This window comes from Cololabis saira, chromosome 12 (assembly GCF_033807715.1).
Source record: "Cololabis saira isolate AMF1-May2022 chromosome 12, fColSai1.1, whole genome shotgun sequence".
NCBI classification, from domain to species: Eukaryota; Metazoa; Chordata; class Actinopteri; order Beloniformes; family Belonidae; genus Cololabis; species Cololabis saira.
This window is the reverse complement of record NC_084598.1, coordinates 9,235,065-9,252,006: the sequence shown is the minus strand read 5'-3', so window position 1 is coordinate 9,252,006 and position 16,942 is coordinate 9,235,065. Positions and strand designations below refer to the sequence as shown.

The window sequence follows — 16,942 nt, the reverse complement described above, 5'->3', positions numbered from 1 at the left end:
GGTTAACCCTTACATGTGACAAACTATGTGACATGCGTGTACAAGGATGTGGGTGCAACAACGCGGCCGTCGTTGCTGACCCACAAATTATTTACATTTTTACAACCATGGGAAAGCCACAATCTGTGCTCCTTCGCATCAGCAGTCTCTTGTAAGAGGGCTACATCATTAGGAGAAGCCAGATCGTTAGCGGGTATAGAAGGGCAGAGCTTTACATGGACAGGTAAGCCAAATTTGGCGGCTTCTTTTGCTGCATGGTCAGCCGAAGCATTGCCTAGTGAAACAGGGTCCTTGAATTTGGTGTGGGCTTCACATTTAACAACAGAAATAGATGAAGGTAGTTGACATGCTTCTAACAGTTCACCAATCAATTGACCATGTTTAACGGGTGTCCCCGAGGATGTGATAAATCCTCGGTTCGCCCACAATATACCAAAATCATGTACACAACCAAAAGCATATCTGGAATCTGTATAGATTGTAACAGTTTTACCTTTTGCTAGTTGACAGGCTCTCATCAGTGCATATAGTTCAGCTACTTGGGCGGAGCTGGAGGAGGGCAGGGCGGCACTTTCAACAATTGAGAAATTATCACAAATTGCATAACCTGCATATGGTATTCCATTGTCTCTATAAGCAGAGCCGTCAGTGAAGAAAACAAGATCAGTTAGAGAGTGGAGCTTCAGAAAGGTCGGGACGAGGTTTAGATGAACATGAGGTGACATCCATACAATTATGGGGTTCCCCATCATCTTCGGTTGGTAGTAATGTAGCAGGGTTAAGGATAGAACATCTTTTTAGTGTAATGTGTGGAGCAGTGAGAGTTAGTACGTATTTTGCTTCTCTTGTCCCTGTCACATGTCTATGTGCCTCTCTGGTAATCAGGGTGAGTGCATCGTGTGGGACCATGACTGTTAGTGGTGACCCTAAAACAATATCAGCAGATTTGTTAATAGCAAGTGCTGCTGCGGCCACGGCTTTGAGACAAGGTGGAAGCCCTCTCTCGACGGGATCCAGTTTAAAGGAAAAGTACGCCACAGGTCTGTAAGCAGAGTTATGACGTTGAGTGAGAACAGATTGGGCAAATCCACATTTTTCATGTACAAAAAGAGTGAATGGTTGGTTGTAGTCGGGAAGGCTGAGCGCAGGGGCAGATAGTAATGCCTGTTTTAACTTGTTAAAAGCATCATCAGCTTGTTGTGACCAGGTTGAGGGCTGAGTGCAGTCTGAGGGTTTGCATATGTCTTCGAGTGGCGTTGCAAGTGATGCATAATCCATTATCCATTGTCTGCAATAGCCCGTCATACCTAAAAATGTCTTCATCTGTGAAATAGTTGTGGGTTTGGGCATTTCTATTATAGATTTTATTCTGGAGGGAGTAAGGACCCTTGTGGAGCCAGATAGTGTATGTCCCAAATACTGGACTTCATTCTGACACAGTTGAGCTTTCTTAAGTGAGGTTTTGTGGCCTTTGACAGCTAAAGCGTTGAGAAGGGTAACTGTGTCCATTTCGCATGCAGAGGCAGAGGGACTGGCTAAAAGTAAATCGTCAACATATTGAATCAGAGTGGAGCCTCCAGGAAATGACACGTCTTTGAGATCATTATTTAGAGCACGAGAAAAAATTGTAGGTGACTCAGTATACCCTTGGGGTAATCTGGTGAATGTGTATTGTTGTCCATCATATGTAAATGCAAATAAATATTGGCTATCCTTATGTAGAGGGACAGAAAAGAATGCACTGCAAAGGTCCAACACAGTATAGTGGGTGGAATTGGCAGGTATTGACGACAAAACTGTAGTAGGATTTGGAACTAAAGGGAAACGTGGGAGTACCACTTCATTTATAGCTCGTAGGTCCTGTACAAATCTATATTCTGGTTTACCTGGTTTTTTAACAGGAAGTATAGGAGTATTGCATGGACTATCACACGGCACTATTATTCCCTGGCTTAACAGAGATTGAACTATAGGGCGGATGCCCTCTCTCTTTTCCTGAAAAAGAGGATACTGTGAAATCTTTGGCAAAGAGACATTCTGTTTCAGCAATATCTGTACTGGTTCAGTAGATTTGATCAAACCAATGTCATTAGAAGAAGAAGACCATACTGATGGAGGCACACTGGACACTATTCTATCCTGTGTTTTCCCTTTTTCCGCATCCATCGGCTGGTTCTGATCTATCAGAGCTGCTAGTACGGTGGTTGTGTTATCTTGGTTAGTCTCTAAAAAGATACCGTCTGGTGTGCAGTAAATGGTACGATTTAGTTTGCACAACAAGTCTCTCCCTAATAGATTTACAGGTGTGGTGTCTGACAGCAGAAAGGAGTGAGAAGTTGTGAAGTTTGACATGCTTTCAGTAAATGGGCCTATAGATACTGTAGTAGGCTCAGAGACAGGTAAGCACATGGGAATCCCTCCAACTCCCACAGCTCTGACAGTTTCTTTAGATGATTTCAAGTTTGTAGAAGTGATTGGTCTTAAAGTTGAAAGAGAAGCTCCTGTATCTACCAGAAATTATGTAGATTTCCCATTTACATGTATTGTTAAGTTAGGCTCTTCATTTGTTTTTGCTAGTTTTATCAGTGGAGCTACTGTTACAGTTATTTCTGTTTCAATTTGGGCACTGTCCTGACAGCTCTATGGATTGTGCTGTGGGGTTTGTTGGACCTCCATGTGATCACTTGATGGAGTTACCGTAGGCAGGGTAAAATTAGGTTGGGATGTTCTATAGGGGCAATCTTTTATCCAATGATCTGGCTCACCACAACAGAAGCAGTTCCTATTGTTTTTGTTTGGGAAGTGTGGCGTGTGACCTTTGTTGTGGTGTGAGCGATTCATTGGTCCACATCTTTGGTTGATCCCTCTGCCGCTGCGTCCTCCTCTCGGTACTCCGCCTGTGTAGTGAGACACTTGGGCAAGCATTAGCGTTTCATACATTTTAGATTCCTTTTGTTCTGTGTTATCCCAGTGGTGTTGAGCTATTTCCACCAGTTCAGTCATTGCTTTCCCCGCCCACCCAACTGTCAGTACTACTTTAGCCTTAACCTTTGGTTGAAGGCAGCTAGCAAATATATTTGCAAGTAACCTGGAGGAAGTCCATTAATCTGATCTTGTGACAAACCACAATTTTCTTTTGCTGTCAACATCATTGTAGCATAGAGTTCCCTGGGATTCTCATCTTTTCCTTGTTTAAGTTTTGTGAGAGGAGTAAAGTCCACTTGTTGTACTACTTCCTTTTGAACTGCTAAAGTGATGATGCTGTAAAGGGTCTGAGCTTCTTCTGGTGTGATTTTGGCAACAGCTGTAGGATCAGAGGGAATTCTACATGCATCAAGTACTCTGCTTTTCAAATCAGGTAGCAAAGTTAGCTTTAACAGTTGCATTATGTCAGGCATGTGAGGTGTGTATATTGTGCATACTGATTCGCATTCATCTAGCCATTTTTGTTTAATTTTTCTGACATCCTTGGGAAAATCTCCTACTATCGCTTTTAGTTCTCTTCGGCTCCAAGGTTTGTAGATAACATCTTTTCCCATTGTGATCAGTGGAGCTAATTTTACTGATTGTGTTTTGTGGCAGAGTGGAGGAGCTGCAGCCACTCAGGCTGACGGGGCACAGGTGTGGCCCGTCAACCTCATCACCCTGCCAGCCTTATAAAGAGGACTGAGGAGTCAGACTGGGGCGGAAGCTGCTGGAGCTGGAAGCACGTGTGTCCTGGGTGTTGGTGAAACTGCTGTAATAAAAGGGTCTGCACGAAACTCCGTGTCTCTCCATCCTGTCGGTCGGGCCCCGTGGCAGCGAGACCTGCTACAGTTTTCTTTGATTTTCTGCCTCTTTTCACAACCCACTCCTCTTCACTGTTTTGGCTATTGTCTTCAGACTTGGGATGTTGTAAAATCCAGTCATCATCAGAAGTGTCATCGTCACTTGATTCTTTAATCTGTTTTACCGGATAAAGGTTTTTGATTTGATCATTTAAATGGTTTTCCACTTTCATTTTGGCCGCGTTGTGTTTTTAAGTTCTTCCAATTCTTTCACAGGATACATTGTTGTGGCATGATTGTTTTTGTTTATTTTAATGTTTGTGGAGGACCCGGTTAATGGGTCTAATTCCTTCTTTGTCTGCGTTGCGTTTTTACACTCTTCTAATTGAGCCATCAGCTTTTTATTTTGATCCGTAAGCGAAGCTATTTGGGATTCTGCATTACGGCTTCTGCTTTCATCCCTCCAAAATCTGAAGGAGTTGAAGTGCTTTTGTCCATTTGTTTGAGAATTAAATTTTTCCTTTAAATTTTCTAATCTAGTCCGATCGAAGGTCCCACTTGGGGGAAATTTTAAGAGACCGTCGTCTTTAGTTATCTTAACCCATGTTTTAACAAACTTAATGCTATTGGTACCGTAGTTATCGTACATGTATTTAGAAGGACCAGTCAGCTCTTCCTCTGACTCTTTACTGAGAAAACTTCCCATTTTTCCTTCTGTAAGATCCCTCCCAGAAAAAAAACTTCAATTACACTTACTTTTGCCCACAAATCACTTGCTGATTCTTCCAACCATTAGTCTACTTGAGCATACAAATCATTCGGCTTAGTGTAAGGAGAGCGAGTCGATTCTTACTGAAATGAAATATACCCCAAGTATTTGGGAGAGCTAGTCATCCCCATCTATAAAATAAAACCAGTTCTTCTACATATATGTCAGTTTTCCACAAATAACTCAGTGTTCCAACACTTTTTATGGACCTCAAGTCCTGCATATGCAAGTCCCACTGGACTTTGTTTTGGTACTCAGACCAACCATGGCGTTCTGGCCATTTCTCTCTTTTAATGTTACCCGAGATATTAAACCTTTTTAGAAGAGCGAGTCAATTCTAAGGCAGGAGAAGCAGAACATTCTCACAACACAATCAAATTCAAGTGTTATGAAATTGCCAGCATTCCTAAAACATCTTTACAATAACCTTCCCAATAACACAAAATAATAATAAAAAAATATAACCTTCACAACCACACAGCGGACTTACCTAAAATTTGAGGATGACGTCAACCTTTTCTCTGGTACTCCAGTCCACAGACTTTTCGACAACAACTCAGCAACAATAATTTGGGATTTTGCAAATGGATCCCTTACCTTTGAAAATGTAGATAGAGTCGCTGGTTGTGCCGTTGGTCTGGAAAAGGAGTTTCCGTCGAAGGTTTATTGTCAATCCGGGTCACCGCACCAAATTGTTGAGGAATAATACAAAGTCCAGTTCAGGAGTCCGCTGTGGGGTGAGAGATTTTATTTAGCCGGCGTTCAGCAGACCAACACAGACGCAGTGTCCCGGTCGGTGGGCTGACATCGAGTGATTTTGTAACAAGCTTTTTATACAAGAACAAACAACAGAATTAAACAAGTCAGTGAGACAGTCAGAGGTGTGGCCTTTTGTCAGGAAATCCATATATGGTCTTGTTTCTGCGGGGGCTGGAAGTCCGATACACTCCCTGGTGCCTTTCCCAGCAGGGATGCAAGACGCAGGGACTGGAATGACAATGTCCAGGGACACTGAATGAGACAATGCGCTGCCGGCAAGGTGTCGTACCGGCAGGGGTCCTTAGCAACTGGAATTGCATGTCAATGTGCTGAGGGGCACATGAGTTCAGGAGCCATCCGCAGGGCGGCGTTGTGTCCCCGCAGGGATCTGGAATGCCTCATCACCACTAACAACGTTGCTTATTTTAGGACTTTTTACAAAACTTCAAGTGCAACATTTATTGCAGTTCCCTTTTTGACCTCTAGAGGGAAGTTACAGAGTTGTTATCCACATACTGCTCAAACTAACAAGTCAGAAACAGCAGGTCGTTTTATTGATGATCCTTGAAACATGAAAGATCATATTTTTTTAATCTGTAAAAAGTAGAAAAAAGTTGGTGAAGATACTTGAGGTAATCGAAAGGTGGAAGATAAATCACAATTTTTCAGCAATGATTTTTAATTTAAAAAATGCACATTTTTTACTCTGTTTTCAAGACATTTCTTCATCAACATCTACAGGTGTAAACAAGATTCTGAACAGAACTAGACCAGAATTCAGGTTTTACATATAAACTCAGGGAAGAGTTGCCTCCTTAGTTTCCCCTTAGGTTTTATATAAACTCATGAATCTGTGTGGTCGTAAATCAGACGCTGCAGCATCACTGATTCAGTCTGGACCGGTTTGATTTTCGAGGAGGAGTCAATGCAAAACTGAGATCTCCAGTCTCTATTTATCTGACTGTAAAGTGAACAACAGAGAAAAGTGAGAACACACTTGACACGATGGGATTCAGGACAGGATTGCTGCTTTTAACTATCTGCTGGACAGGTGAAAATGTTAACTGACCCTGAGTTGAATCTGTATTTATAAAGTTGTTAAAGTATATTTTATGACTACTTCTTTTCCATTGACAGGTGCTGATAGTCAGACATTAACAGAGTCTGAATCAGTGGTTAAAAGACCTGGAGAGTCCCATAAACTGACTTGTACAGCCTCTGGATTAGATTTCAGCAACTATTGGATGGCCTGGGTCAGACAGGCTCCTGGAAAAGGACTGGAGTGGATTGCAACTGAGGGTCTCAGTAGTGGCAAATTCTACTCTCAGTCAGTTCAAGGCCGGTTCACCATCTCCAGAGACAATACCAGACAGCAGCTGTATCTGCAGATGAACAGTCTGAGGACTGAAGACTCTGCTGTTTATTACTGTGCTCGTGATACACAGAGATAGAAGTTGGTTCAACAGCTGGACAAAAACCCACCGTTCCTCTTTTTTGGGCTGTTGTTGACAGCTTTTTAGTTTTTTTTATTTTTGTATCAAATTTCTACTCCTGCGAATATTCTGAAAAGTGTTATTTATTCCCACTTTAACAATTATTATATGTGTATTTCATGGATAAAATAATAAAAACAACAAATAACCTGACATTTGACACGTCTTTAATTTGACACAATATGGTTTTTCCAGATTACAACATAAGAGTGAGAGATATTGAGGAACTGTTTTTCTTATTGCAGCACTGTTGGTAATTGATCCCACAGTCAGACGGAAGACAGCAGTTTCTGAGTCCGTGTTGGTTCATTTCAGCAGAAACAAGATAGAAAGTCAAAGTTTTGAAGGGACTGCCACAGCAGAGGTGGATGATTTACATCAGATGTCTGACATGATGTAACCCTGAAAGAAGCAAAAACCTCAGCCAAGAGTCAAACCAAGAACCTTCTGAGTGGGAGGTGACCACACAAACCACCAGCCACCACAGCCGTAGGAACTAAAATGAGATAAACACTGATGCTCATGAGTTCAAGAGCAAGTAAACTCACAGAAAACACATTTGAGGTTGTATCTGCTCCACATAAAAAACAAACTCTCTAAAACTCAAAGAGATGAAATACATGTGGAGACCACTATCAAAGAGATGAAATACATGTGGAGACCACTAACAACGTTGCTTATTTTAGGACTTTTTACAAAACTTCGAGTGCAACATTTATTGCAGTTCCCTTTTTGACCACTAGAGGGAAGTTACAGAGTTGTTATCCACATACTGCTCAAACTAACAAGTCAGAAACAGCAGGTCGTTTTATTGATGATCCTTGAAACATGAAAGATCATATTTCTTTTATGTGGAAAAAGTTGAAAAAAGTTGGTGAAGATACTTGAGTTAATCGAAAGGTGGAAGATAAATCACAATTTTTCAGCAATGATTTTTACTTTAAAAAAATGCATATTTTTTATCCTGTTTTCAAGACATTTCTTTATCAACATCTACAGGTGTAAACAAGATTCTGAACAGAACTAGACCAGAATTCAGGTTTTACAAATAAACTCAGGGAAGAGTTGCCTCCTTAGTTTCCCCTTAGGTTTTATATAAACTCATGAATCTATGAGGTCATAAATCAGATACTAGCATCACTGATTCAGTCTGGACCGGTTTGATTTTCAAGGAGGAGTCAATGCAAAACTGAGATCTCCAGTCTCTATTTATCTGACTGTAAAGTGAACACCAGAGAAAAGTGAGAACACACTTGACACGATGGGATTCAGGACAGGATTGCTGCTTTTAACTATCTGCTGGACAGGTGAAAATGTTAACTGACCCTGAGTTGAATCTGTATTTATAAAGTTGTTAAAGTATATGTTATGACTACTTTCTTTTCCATTGATAGGTGCTGATAGTCAGACATTAACAGAGTCTGAATCAGTGGTTAAAAGACCTGGAGAGTCCCATAAACTGACTTGTACAGTCTCTGGATTCTCACTAAGCAGCTATTGGATGGGATGGGTCAGACAGGCTCCTGGAAAAGGACTGGAGTGGATTGCAACTGATGGTGGCAATAGCAAATACTACTCTCAGTCAGTTCAAGGCCGGTTCACCGTCTCCAGAGAAAATAACAGACAGCAGGTGTATCTGCAGATGAACAGTCTGAGGACTGAAGACTCTGCTGTTTATTATTGCGCTCGACACCCACAGTGACTCAAGCTGACTGAGCAGCTGTACAAAAACCTGCTGTATTTATATCAGATCATTCAAAGATTTAAGAACAAGTAAAGGTCATGGGTGTTCAGCTTCTCTCTCTTCTGTCTCATGTATCTACTTATATCTCTGAATGTAAATTCATGGCAATCAAGACTAGACTGAATTAAAAACTAAAACTCACTTATTGGTTTTATTGCTGTGTCAAAACTCAATTTAGTTTTCAGCTAAGATTCAAACATAAAATGTTCTGTTAATCAGTTTTTCCCAACCCTGGTCCTGGAAGGCCCCTGTCCTGTGTTGAGGAATTTATCAAAAACCAGTTCAGAAGTCCGCTCGTGGTATAGAGAGTTTTTAATCAGTAAGCCGGCGGTGGACATGACCAGCACAGATCTAATCTGTAGTTGGTGTGCCGACCCAAATTGGTTTGTTCAAAGGGTTTTTATACAAAAGTTACAGGAATAAACCAGCCCAGTGAGAGCCAGTCAGAGGTGGGACCCTTTAGCTTTGGGACCACCCCTGAGGGATCAGGAAGTCCGTATATGGTCTTTGTCTCTGTGGGGGCTGGAAGTCTCGGCAGGGATGCAAGACGCCGGACCTTGCGTGACAATGTCCCGGCAGGGGTCTTCAGGAACTGGAACCTGCATGTCTATGTCTTAAGGGGACATGAGGCCAAAAGCAATCTGCAAGGTGTCGTTGTGTCCCTGCAGGGGGGGCCAAACTGTCACAATGCTTTATCACCTGCAAGTAGCTGCGTGATCACCAGAGTTGTGGGGACCTTGATGACAAGTTAATGAGTGTTAATTAGAAGCTGGTGAGATTTCTAAAACTGTGTTTCCCAGCTCTGGTCCTTGAGGCACACCGTCCTGCGTGTTTTAGATGTCTCCTTGCATCAGGACACTTGATTCTAATGGACAGTTGTCAACAGCTTCTGCGTCTGGCCAATAGTGTTGACTCAAGGTCTGTACAGAGCTGTGCAGACCTTGATTATAAACTAATGAGGACCATTAATCAGAATCAGGTGTGCTTAAGAGCAGGGCCACTTGAGGACCAGGGTTGAGAACCACTGCTCTTGAAACTGCATTCAACTAAGAGACTGTTAACAGGATCCTCCTTCATGACGTTCTGATGAGATCTCCCATCAATGCACTTCTGTCCTGCTGGAAACAGATGATTATCGACCGAACTATCAGATAAGAAGCAACAAAACAACCACATAAAACATGATAATTATATGTGTTAAGCTCGAAGATTACTGTCAATATTTACAATTTATCGAGTAATGGTGAGCAAAAGTGTTAATGACAAAACTACAATGATCATCCATCATTTACACCTGCTGCTGGAAGGCAAAGGTACAACCTGAAGAGCTCCCAGTCTATCACAGGTCCCCATATCGACCAACACACACACACACACACACACACACACACACACACACACACACACACACACACACACACACACACACACACACACACACACACACACACACACACACACACACACACACACACACACACACACCATGAGCACCAGTTCTGCTGGTCAGACACAGTTACACTGAAGAACAAATGCTCGAAATAAACTTGTAATGTCAAGGTCAGCAAAGATTTTCTTTCTGCTTTTCAGTCATGAAGTGTACTTCAGTTAACCATCATTACAAACATATTCAGAGAAATAAAGTCTCAGAAGTAATTATTTATTATAGAGCTTTTGTTCCTCCATAGATGTCAGATGTGAAGATAAATATATGTTGATGAGAATCAAACTAAATGTAAATTTTGGTTTGGCTCAGAACTGTCATTATCCGCAGAGCCATTTTATGCAAAGTAAACCCCATGACAGGTTTCATCATAAAGACTCGATGTCATGCTCTCAGTTGTGGTAAAAGAGGAGAAGCTCCCATCAGATCACCTTCAGTAGCAACATGTTCTCTCTAGCTCTGCTGCTGCTGCTGCTGGTTGCAGGATCCTGTAAGTCTCACCGAGAAACTGATCGTACACTTAACAATGGCTTTTTTTTTTAAATATTTAACACATTTTCCTCCCCAGGTGTGAAGTGTGAACAGCTGAATCAGCCGGCCTCTGTGACTGTGCAGCCAGGTCATCGTCTGACCATCAGCTGTCAGGTCTCTTATTCTCTCAGCACTTATGCAACAGCTTGGATCCGACAACCAGCAGGGAAAGGACTGGAATGGATCGGGTGGAAATATACTGGGGGCTCTAACTACTAAGTTCAGTATTGATTTGGACACTTCCAGTAAAACAGTGACTCTGAATGGACAGAACATGCAGCCTGAAGACTCTGCTGTGTATTTCTGTGCCAGAGTCACAGTGACACAAACATCAGCAGACCTGAACAAAAACCTCTCAGTGCCTTTACACTTGTGACATGAATCCACCAGAGGAGGAGCCCTCACACCATCACCGGTTTTTACTGCAAACATAAAAAGGAGTTTGACAACGAACGTTTTAAAAATCAGAATAACTAGAATTATAAATTAGAAAACAAAGAAACTGTGTAAATGCTGCAACAGCAGAAACAAAATGACATTATTAACCATCAGAGACTTCATGTAAACACATTAATGCTGAAGATATTTTAGCTTAAAACACCCACAATAAACTGGGACTTGATGTTTAGAGAGTAAATTTTCCCTCTGCAATTATACATAAAAAAACAATCCAAATGTTTAGAAGCAGATGTGGTCTCTTAACCTAATCTGATGTGACCATTAAACAGACATTATTACTTTGTGTTTGAACAAAAATCCCTCAGAGAGAATATTTGCTGCACGAACCTGTCAGAGGCAACCTGAGGAGCTGTCACACCACTGATGAGTTCAAGAGCATTTCAATCAAGTAATTAACTGTTTACATTATGTAGAAATGAACTGACTGACATCATCAATATTTTGTATAAAGTAAATATGAATCTGAAATGAGTTCATCTGCTATACATTTTTAATTAAACCACCTAATGCACTATTCAGCTTAAGTTTAATTTCTAGTATAACCATCTTTATTATCAAAATATAAGAAACTTTAGATTTTTTTCAAAATATTTGATATCATTGATGATCAGTGATGATCAGTGATTTGATTGTCTTCCACAAACTGAACTGAAACATGTAAACAACACTTTGGTGAAATGACTCTTGGTTATTAAACATTCAGTTGTTCTTGTGAGGAGGAGTCAATGTAAATGTGAAAACTTCCACCTGTACTTATGTGACTGCAGCGATGATGACAGAGAACTGTGGACGTTCAGGTTACCATGATGGATTATAGATCAGTTCTGCTGCTTTTAACTATCTACAGCTCAGGTGAAGATTTTCACTGATCTTAATCTCATAAACTTCATTTTTGCAACTACTGTAATGTGATGTTATGTCTTTCTTGGTTTTTCAGGTGTTGATGCTCAGACTCTGACAGAGTCTGAACCAGTGGTTAAAAGACCTGGAGACTCACACAGACTGACCTGTGCAGCCTCTGGATTCACATTCAGCAGCGCTGAGATGCACTGGATCAGACAGGCTCCTGGAAAAAGACTGGAGTGGATTGCATACATCAATGGCGGAGGTGGCACAGCCTACTCTCAGTCATTTCAAGGCCGGTTCAGCATCTCCAGAGACAACAGCAGACAGCAGCTGTATCTGCAGATGAACAGTCTGAGGACTGAAGACTCTGCTGTTTATTATTGCGCTCGAGAGACACAGTGTTTGAATCTGGTTGAGCAGCTGTACGAAAACTTTTTTGGTAGGATTTCAGTTTCATGGACCCTTAGGACATTTTTTTGCATTTCATCAGTGGGTCTGGAAAAAGAAGTTTGTCAATAAAAATAACAAATAAATGAAGAAAAATATCCATTAAGCTGAACTTACTTTTATGGTGTATAGCAGAAAAAAAAAGTAGGATATAAGCACAAAATGTTGCCAAAAATATAAAATCTAATGTGTCTGTGTGATGTGTGTGATACATTTCTTCTATTCATTTTATTTATTTCATTTTGCCAATAAAATTATCTTGAAGGGAAAGTTATTGATTTAGTGTCTGTCAGGCAGATCTTGTTAAATGACTTCTGTAAATGTAAAATTTTGGGGAAAAAAGTCACATTTGTTCTCAAGTGATGTTTAAAACACATATGGAAGTAAAAGTTAAAGAATATATATATCCATTATAACTATACCTTTTATCCATTAAACTATAACAGGAGCCTCTTCCTTCATGGTATTCTGATGTAAATCTCCAGTCAGTAAACAGTTGTCCTGTTGAGTCATTTTGTGTTTTGTGAAAAGCATCAGGAGAAACATCTCCAACTTCAGGATGAAAAACTCCTTTGCCTGCTGGTTGTTGTCAGTCTGCTCTGAGAGTTTTCCTGTTTTCCTTTTTCCAGAAAATAATTTATGCAAAACTCAAGTTTGAAATATTTATGCAAATCTCCTTTTTCCCTCAATGTCACCAGGGTCTAGGTTAAAAAACAAAACAAAACCAATAATGAACAATAACTGTACTTGATTTAATTTTTAAAGGAGCTTGAGGCTCCTTTTAAGAAATGAGACTCTCTAGCGCCACCCTTCACCACGACGGCCGTCGGGGGTACTGCAGCCAACAGTGAAGCCGGCACGGGAGAACGGGGAGAACGCGCATGCAGCGTCATTTGACGTCACATCCGCAGCCCAGCGCGGGAAATTCGGGACCGAATTGCAGCACATTTTGCAGCACACAGCCTGTTCAAGGCAACGGAGAGATACACTAGAGGAAACATTCTTTTGGGTTTGGAACGCTTCACCTGACATTATTACTAGAAAACTTAAAATGTATACGGATTTTTTTCATAAATCCTGCCTCAATCCTGCCTCAAGCTCCTTTAAGACCTCTACTTTTACTGTGATCTGTTATTTACCGAATTGTATTCACAAACACAAAAACTTCACTAACAGTTTACTTCTGAACACATGTGGATCGTGGTTTTAAGTCACTTTAACTCTTTATGTGTTTTCTGCCAAACCCATTTGGTGTCAATCAAGTATATAAAGGGAAGATTATTTAAAAAAAATTCCACAACATTGATGAAACTAGATTATAATGTGGAGAAAGTTGATTTCCAGACATTAACTGAAATGTGTAAATATGTGATGAACGCGCTCTACTGAAAAAATTGTGCTTATTTGTTTTTTTGGTTCTACACTTATCTATCTTATTCACTGTACTATCACAGCCAGTATTTTATACTTATTTCATCTCAGGTAGTTTAATTCTGTATGTTTTTATTGCTGACTCTGCATTGTCATTTGGTTCTGCAGTGCATCTCTGAGGAAATCTGCCTGAATGACAATAAAAGTGATGTGATACGATAAAAACAGTCCGATTTCAATAGTATTTATTTATTGATAGTTTTATTTTGTACGGGACATATTTGTGATAAACATTCCATCTTATTTATTTACGTACTTACAAATGTATCTTATTTACAATAGCTAAGTGACTTTTTCATGAAGATGCTTAAGTTTTACTTGAGTATAGTTTTTAGATGTTAACACTAAATTAAACTGATTTACAGACCCACCACCAACACCAGGTATGAAGTGTTTAGTACATGTACTTTAATAAGAATATCTAATAAAGGATTAGGATGAGATGAGTCACCAAATCCCAACATATTAAAGAAATACATATAGAATTAATATATGCAGCTTGGACACAATCAAATGTTTTCCATCTAATTTTCATCAGTTTCATTGGTCTGTGTTATATTTGCAAATGTATTCCACAACACAAGAGTTAAAACCAATAACATGCTAGTTCATTAAATACAAAACAGGTGGTGTTTTATGCAAAATAAAGCAGACAGAGTTCATCAAAAGCCGACAACAGCACAAAAAGGGAAGTTCCCATCAAAACACCTTCAATGCCAACATGTTCTCTGTAGCTCTGCTGCTGCTGGTTGCTGGATGCTGTGAGTCTCACTGAGACACAAACACTGACATTATCATCATACAACTCTGATCACTGTTCAATAATCGACATGTTTTCCTCCCCAGGTGTGAAGTGTGAACAGCTGACTCAGCCGGCCTCTGTGACTGTGCAGCCAGGTCATCGTCTGACCATCAGCTGTCAGGTCTCTTATTCTCTCAGTGGCTACTACACAGCTTGGACCAGACAACCAGCAGGGAAAGGACTGGAATGGATTGGGATGAAATATACTGGAGACTCTTACTACAAAGATTCACTGAAAACCAAGTTCAGTATTGACTTGGACACTTCCAGTAAAACAGTGACTCTGAATGGACAGAACATGCAGCCTGAAGACTCTGCTGTGTATTTCTGTGCCAGACAGTCACAGTGACACAAACATCAGCAGACCTGAACAAAAACCTCAGAGCCTGAACACATGAATCCACCAGAGGAGGAGCCCTCACACCTCAACATGCTGTTGAACTGAGCAGTAGACGTCTGCAGTCTGTTCTGAGGAGACGAAACTGTTCAATTATGACCTCATTTGAGTTGGGGTTTTTTTTTCAAATACTCTCAAAACATTTTGAACAGTTTTAACCTTTAGTTTACTTTGTTAAAATCTTCACTGGCTACATCTCACTTCTGGATCACACGGAACAAAAAATCTCTGCTGACCAGAAATTGTCACCCAGAAATATTGTATCTTCATCCATGTGTCCAAGACGGGAAGAAAAATGTTGATTATATTAAAGAACAGACTCAAAATCTTATGGTTGCAACACTACAAATATAGCTGAACAGATATTTCACAATGTAATTAATTAAAATGTGAAACTATTTTAATCCTCAGCCATCAAATGCTGTAATTGTATCAGGTCCTTTTAGTTTCTCTAACTCTATGTTCCTCCATGTAGATGTATCACTAACAATGAAGCTTCATCCAAATGAGCTTTATGCTTTTACCTGATTGAAATATGAAAACATTTAGATGTAATAATTAAATAGGGGAAACAGTTTCCTCTTTGCATCAGTGCTGATTTTAATAGCACATTAAAATGAGTTCATTTCCATAACAGTTCAAGTGTGATGAAGCTGCATCCTTGATGTGAGGAGGAGTCGATGTAAATCTGAGACGTCTTACTCTACTTAAGTGACTGTAAAGAGAACGACCGATAACAGTGAAGCTGCAGTTTAACATGATGGATTACAGGACAGGACTGCTGCTTGTAACTATCTGCTGGGCAGGTGAAGACTGTCAGTGATCTTGATGTTAAAATGTTTCATTTGTTGTAACAAAGTAATGAATGAGATGTATTTCTTTTTAGTCTTGACAGGTGTTGATGGCCAGACTCTGATAGAGTCTGAACCAGTGGTTAAAAGACCTGGAGACTCCCACAGACTGACCTGTACAGCCTCTGGATTCACATTCAGCAGTTATCACATGAACTGGATCAGACAGGCTCCTGGAAAAGGACTGGAGTGGATTGCTTTTGTACAGACTGGAAGTTCTTATTTCTATTACTCTCAGTCCGTGAAGGATCGATTCACCATCTCCAGAGATGACTCCAGCAGTAAAGTTTATCTCCAGATGAACAGTCTGAGGACTGAGGACACAGCTGTGTATTACTGTGCCAGAGAGACACAGTGAGAGACAAAGGCAGGAGACTCAAACAAAAACTACTTCCTCTTTTTTTTTCATCATCATTTAGGACTTTGGTGCTTTTAATATCCTTAGATTCATCTTTTTCCTCCCTTTTTTTAACCATGTAGCCAAGCCAAATTTCTATATTTCATAACATTTAATTGAACAAGATGTGCTTTTTTTATTTCTGCTTGACAAATTTGAAGGCACAACTTTAAATTCATCTAAACTTATCTTTGAGAAAGAAGAAATAATAAAAATAATTGAAAACCTAATTTAATGCAACTTGAACTGGATAAAATAACCTACAAAAGACTTGAATTGATGGTCAGGTAACAAATGATGGAACTGCACAAGGATATGGCAGCAGGGTGAAAGGATAAACAGAAATCAGCAGAGAAAACAACAACACGATGAATATGAGATGTCCAACCTGCAGCGAGAGGACTGAGAAAGACACACACTGAGTTAAGGACAGATAAGAGGACAAAGATCCACAGAAATGTTCCACAAAGATCCACAAGTATGGAGCTAGAACAGTCTCATAATTTGCAAATGCACACACCGTTTCACAAATGCACAGGACAAAATTCACAAATGCACAGAACAATTCACACGTGCGTAGGGCAAGATACACAAATGTATTTTTGATGCGCACACAATATAAACTGATTTACAAAAATTTTTTTGTCTGTGAACTGTGCTGGATTTGCGTGTGACTTTTGAGACTCCCCTGACGTGACTCCATCCACAAATACGTTTTTTTTTTAACACGGAAGGATCTGCAACCAATCAGATGTCTTCCTTTGTTTCAGACAATCATAAGAGCGCACCCCACGTGGGGGACGAT

At 40.2% G+C, this 16,942-nt stretch overlaps 1 protein-coding gene, 1 pseudogene and 1 gene segment (V, D, J or C); all 3 read left to right on the top strand.

The window, feature by feature from the left end:
- Positions 1–16,942, top strand: part of LOC133456203 (uncharacterized) — a 119,973-nt pseudogene that overhangs the window by 74,002 nt on the left and 29,029 nt on the right.
- The window catches only part of LOC133456801 (immunoglobulin gamma-1 heavy chain-like), a 44,492-nt gene that overhangs the window by 6,735 nt on the left and 20,815 nt on the right, over positions 1–16,942 (top strand). The window contains exon 3 of the mRNA XM_061735389.1: positions 6,433–6,732. Coding sequence (XP_061591373.1) covers positions 6,433–6,732 — 300 coding nt within the window. The remainder of the gene's footprint in view (positions 1–6,432; positions 6,733–16,942) is intronic.
- Positions 14,412–14,841, top strand: LOC133456799 (Ig heavy chain V region 5A-like). The segment is given in 2 exon segments: positions 14,412–14,451; positions 14,537–14,841. Coding segments are annotated over 2 exon segments (345 nt in total).